Source organism: Nanorana parkeri, unplaced genomic scaffold (assembly GCF_000935625.1).
Source record: "Nanorana parkeri isolate BGI_ZX_2015 unplaced genomic scaffold, ASM93562v1 scaffold3208, whole genome shotgun sequence".
Taxonomy (NCBI): Eukaryota; Metazoa; Chordata; class Amphibia; order Anura; family Dicroglossidae; genus Nanorana; species Nanorana parkeri.
The window spans coordinates 59,587-65,565 of NW_017309476.1; the positions used below are offsets into that span (position 1 = coordinate 59,587).

A 5,979-nucleotide genomic window follows, 5' to 3' on the forward strand; every position below is an offset into this window, starting at 1 on the left:
ACACTGTATATAGGTTGAACTAGATGGACCTGTGTCTTCTTTCAACCTCACCTACAATGTTACTATGATGTTAAAATGATCCGCCAGCAGCATAATAATTCCTCAAGTTTATGAACAAAATGTAGCAGAGTTGAACAATAATATCAGACAATACGATGCCTATTATGTATATTACATTTCTTATAACACTTGACTGACTTCCTACCCCTAGATGGTACTGAGGAGTATAGAAATGTCCTCTAATCTCCAGCCGGTGGAAGGTTTATAAATAGACCCGATACTATCACAAACAATTATCAACAGACACTTCACCTTTTTCCTTCCAACTCTTCGAAAGCAGTTTTTGTGTGAGTCCAGCTAAAAGCTCCGGTACGATCGCCGTGCCACCTGCGCACTTCCATGGTACACTTTTCATTGAACTTGAATTGAACTAATAATAATATCTTTGAAGATGTTGGCAGCTGAATATAGATGGTGAATGAAGGCGCCCATGCTGAGATCAATCAAAAGATTTCCACAGATAAAACCTATTATAAAAAAAAGTATTGTGCACATGACAGAACATACGAGGTGTGCAAAATAATGATCTGTAAACACAATCACTAAACATGCAGTTAATCTTTAACATGTTACTTTCAAGTTCTTTTCAAAATCTTTCAATGTTACTATAAGAGGGGAAAACACTCTGTCACTGTCCCCCAATTGTTCTCCTGTGTTGTCACCCTGTCACACAGAATTCAGATGGAGGCTATAGGTTACCATTTCAACACACATTACACAGTCATGGTCCGCTATTGTCACCATCAGGAACCCCCCCACTGAGAAGTGCCATGCAGCCATCACCGGAGTGTATTTAAATGGGAAGTGTCTAGAAAGACACTTCAGGAGATCAGCAGCACTGAGATGTAACAAAGGATAAAAAAAAGGTGAAATAAGTATTTTAAGAAATAAATGCAATGTTTATGATACACAGTGATTTAGCAAACTACATTTAAATTAGCTACAGTTATGTTTTACATCTATTATCCACCACTATTATTATTATTAAACAGGATTTATAGGACAGCTAACAGTTTTCACATTGCTTTACAATATATAAACAATATACTATTTACAATAGGCTCATCCATTGTTTTGTGGGTTGGGGCAATATTCAGTCTGAGGTGGCAACAGGTAGCCAACATCCCCATTGCTGTCCCCTAATCACTATTGTCTCTTTTGGAAATTCCAGAATGAAAAGCAAAAGGACTTTATTGTCTCTCACAGAACTTCAAGAGAAGCTGACACTCAATATAAGTTATGACTAACAATTTATATACATGTTTTGAGCCACAAATGTCCTGTTTCAACTTCAATAAATGATTGATAGACCAGTATGGGATGTTTCACTACTATGAGTGGTATTTTTATTTCTTTCTACATAAAGGAATTTCGTGTATTAAATATACAGATTCCTACATACCTCTGCTGAACACATAGTGAAGATTCATCATTGGAAATTTCAAAGAATCTTCACCAAAGATCATGTCCTCCTTGTCAGAGAAGTACAATTCAAGTTTACTTCTAGCATCAAATCTATGAATGTTGTAGAGTTTCTTTGGTATAGAATCCATCTTGCAGCGTCGATGGGTCAGGTGTCACTTCTTTGGTTTCCACTTTCCAATGTGCTGAACTAATCTCAGAGTTCACTTTATATTTATAAGGTGAGTTCAATGTTGTCATAATCTTGTTTGTCATATTCATAAGACAGTCACAAGGGATTCAGCTGACAGAACTGTCATTACCCCTCCTCATCATTGTAAAATAAACCCTCTTTATTCTACTTATTATTCATTATTCCCTCTTCTCTTCTTGTCTACATGTTGGTAACTTTGGTCATTTAACTTTCAAGCAATTTACCAACTTTAACAGCAGAGTGACTCTCGTATCTTCAGTTGGGTCATACTCGCGGTGATATCTGGGAGTTGTCTTTATACCCGGCAAATACACCTCATTATCATCCCAGCCATGAGCATGTGCTTGTCATGGGAACACAAATGACTTATTTTTGTTTTTTCTATATGCCACACAAATTTTTAATACTTAATAGATTAATGAGCCATTAAAGCTCCTTTGATCTCCCTTCATTATAATAGATACCGTAGCTCTGTGAATATCAAGACGGCACTTTCAGACTTTTCTTCTTTCAGTATATGTGAAGATTCTCATTTATTCAGGTCGTGCTACAGTTAGTAGCAGTTGGTCACATGACCAGGGTTTTCAGGTGGAAAAAGATGTATCTACAGCCTGGCCATACCCGACACCTCTGTTGTGTCCTCTTACACAAGGAAAACCAGACCACACTAGACTGGGATTTAGTGGCTGTATCAGACTTTGGCTAGAAATAGTCAAAGACATCTTAAAGAACAATTCAACAAATAGCATGAGGTTCTGGTTGAAGATCCTTGTAGACACTTGAAAATGAACAAACTTCCTGTATCTGCAGAACTCATATGATAAGCCCCCCACCTCTGGGAAGATTACACAAAGACTGACCACAGACACATGCCGATCCATCAAATACCAATCACTGCAAACTGACTGAACTGAAGAAGGGACGCCATACCCCGGAGGGGTCACTGACCATTTCTCACTACCATCAAATTGAATGCTTTCAAAGATGTTGGTCTAGTGTCTGCAAAGCTCGAATGGAAGCTGCTACACCCTACCATACAGACCATGCTCGGAGCCCCTTACTGCCATGCTATAACTACCCAATCAGGTGAGTGCCCTCTGATTACAGTTCATTAACCACTTCATCTATTTATGACCTCGTCCTTCTTCCACCCAGTCCTGTAGGCCCCGTACCTTTCTGCTCCAGGCTGATTTTCAGTTGGACTTGCTTTGTAAAGTTGAAGACGTTTCCCAAAGTGGCCTCTTCAGTTTTTAATTCGTTTCAAGAACATAGCTCAGCAATTACAGCCTCACCGGTAACCCTGTCCCCTTCATCCCGGGCCGTCACCATAGTGTTACGAATTATGTCAAGGCACATGTTGGTAACCCAAGAACATGACAGGAGGTGGAGGTGTGTAATGTTTTGTATGTTTTATGGCTTCACCATGTTGCTAAGTGAAGCAAAACCCAAACATCTTCCTTCTCTGCAGCATGCTGGCAGGAGACAGGTTTGTTCTACTCAGGCTGTGGCTGCTTCTGAAGAAAACCAACTGTATGACTTTTGTTGTGTTGTGATGCACCTGGAAGGTATTTAGCTGATTGAACATTTTATTAATTTAGGCCCCAAGTTGGCCGTACCAAGTAGCTGCTGGGAAGGACAGGTGCTGTGCGTGATTAGAACGGAGCCCCGTCCTTCTCTATGGGTCTACGCGGCCGTACGCCCCCCCTACGCTCACCTCATTTGCAGGTCCGTAGGGGTGCGGGTTTTCTGGCCGGGACGCATACATGTTCCATTCCGGCAGAGTATGAATACGATCACCCGCACCGCTACGGACCTGCAAATGAGGTGAGCGTAGGGGGGCGTACGGCCGCGTAGCCCCATAGAGAAGGACGGGGGCTGCGTTCTAATCACACGCAGCACCTGTCCGTCCCGGCAGCTACTTGGTACGGCCCCGCACGCAGCACGGAGCTGTACATGCCGGCCGATTCGTGTGTGAATGCGGCCTTAGGCTTTATATCAAAACTCCAGTCATAAATAATTAAATGAATAGATTAGCACAGTAAAGGATGACATTCCAAAACCAGCTTTTGCCGCCATCATTCAACCCATCACTCCAATGATTGTACGACATGGACGGTGATCAATGTAAATGAATTCCCTGAGCAAATAATGTCATCACTGTATGCCCAGCACTGCAAGATGTGACCAGGGCAATGTCTAAGGATCACACTGTATGTAATGACAGATGACACTTTGATACACATTTATACTCTGTAATCATTTTATTAGGAGAGACATAGAAGTGAAATGGAAAATACATACAGAGGATGCCGACTACCATCCCGAGCTGATATTAAGCTGATGCTCTGGGAACACTAGAGTCTAAGCAAACATACATGCAGATCGGGTATTCTCAACTCCTCCTACTGACGCACAATGGTGATTATCGTACTGAGAGTGGAAGAGGATTTAATCAGCACAGAGACATATGACAAGAGGCTACAGCTCCACACACAATCACCTGTGATAATTTTCAGAATCTAGCTGTAATGGTAATGTATTACTTTAAGCACGTAGGTAAATACCTGAATTTGATTTTGTATAAGCTTTTTGCTGTTTACAATACAGTCTGTACAGCAGAGCTCATATAGTGTAATGGAGAAGCAGCACAATGAGCTAATCAGGTGTACTGTAGTGCAATAAGCATGCTGATAGGAGGAGGGAAGATAGTGACAGAGAGATGAGCTTATTAGAGCGCTGCTTACACTTTCACTGTCACAGGGTGAGGGTGGGAAGGAGACCTGTAAATGAGAGTGAAACTGCAGTAGGGAAAGATCAGGTCCTTTCCCTTATCAGATTTGGCTGTGCTGTGTGACAGAGCTGTGTTCATGTCAAGACTGCATAGACATAAATACAAATCCTTTGGCATGCAAAACATCTGTTATATGTGTATCTTCTCTGTGCATTTAGTTGTTTGCCTGAAGTTCAGCCTTAAAACCCAGAATAATACAACTGAGCTGACTCTCTGCCCAGGGGCGTAACTAGAAATCACAGGGCTCCATAGCAAAATTTTGTATGGGGCTCCGTGATTGCTAGTTATGCTACTTGCAGAGCCCACCTGAGAGTGACCCTGCAGAGCCCACCATAGACTCCCTGTAGTGGGCTCTGCAGGGTCTCAGATGGGGTTGCTCTTAGGCGGGCACCACCTCCTCCTTCACTGCGAACGCCAGTGTTCGATCGAACACCGGCCTCTTCTGCCGCAGCTGCTGGCTGTCACTGACACAGCTTTGCAGCTGCTGTGAGGGGCGCAGCGGCTGTATCAGTGACAGCCAGCACCCTGATATGCCATAGCGACGCAGGCGGCCCACAAGGCATCAGAGGGATGCCCTGGCCGGGCCCCCCTGTGCCCGGGCCCCATAGCGGCCGCCTGGGTCGCTATGGCGATTGTTACGCCACTGTCTATGCCTACTGGAGTCATTGTATGTCCTGGATTGGATTATCAGCTTACCAATTGATTTCACTTTTGCGGGGAGCTACATTTACTGAAGAGGAGGCTGCCGGCTGATCCATTTACTTCTCCTTGTGAGCTGCGATGAATATAGAATGAGAATAATCGATGAGATCGCTCACATTCCGTCTCCTCTGCACGGCGCAGTAATCGATGACAAAGCCCAGCTTGCTGAGAGCGGATCTTACAAAGCTCTCATCGTATTTCAACCAATGGATCCGATCTGCTCCGGTTGTCATGTAAGTTGTGTTTAGTAACCCGATCAGGATCAGGTGACCTCCGATTTTCAGCAAGAGGGAGGAGTCCGGTGACGTCGATGTCTGTGACGTCACCAGACTCCTCTTCCCTTCGTTAGACCCATCAATTCCTTCAGCATTCAAGGCCATTAATTGTTTTACACGGTCTACCACGTGACACTGCTGGATGATTTACTGCGGGGGCCAGGTGAGGTAGAAAATGCCATGACGCTGAATTTAAAGCAAAGTTTGCAGCTGTTTCAAGCCATAACTTCATGTGTGCTGGCACTTCTTTGAAACGAAATACTACCATTATGTAGCTCATGTTTGGGAGTACATTTAATGGCTAATCATTTTAGCATTTGTGTCGTTTTTTTTTTCTTTAGCTGGAGTATGTGGAGTATATGTGGAGTATGTAATAGAAGAAAAACAAGTTCACTTTAACTTTGCTATACACTATATTACTAAAAAGGAAAGCAGTATTTCCCTTTATATTACTGTTTCCAATAAACTATTGCACATTACTCAGTAACCAATGAATTTTTGGGCACAGCTTCCACAGTTCAGGTCATTTTTCAGTG

At 42.8% G+C, this 5,979-nt stretch overlaps 2 protein-coding genes across 2 annotated transcripts in view; both read right to left on the bottom strand.

Moving 5' to 3' along the window:
- The window catches only part of LOC108802904 (nicotinamide N-methyltransferase-like), a 12,115-nt gene extending 10,467 nt beyond the window's left edge, over positions 1 to 1,648 (bottom strand). The window contains exons 1-2 of the mRNA XM_018574749.1: positions 1,463 to 1,648; positions 432 to 527 (exon numbers count right to left, since the gene is read on the bottom strand). Of these exons, the coding sequence (XP_018430251.1) occupies positions 432 to 527; positions 1,463 to 1,613 (247 nt within the window). The 5' untranslated portion in view covers positions 1,614 to 1,648. The remainder of the gene's footprint in view (positions 1 to 431; positions 528 to 1,462) is intronic.
- The window catches only part of LOC108802903 (nicotinamide N-methyltransferase-like), a 22,740-nt gene that overhangs the window by 10,462 nt on the left and 6,299 nt on the right, over positions 1 to 5,979 (bottom strand). The window lies entirely within an intron of this gene.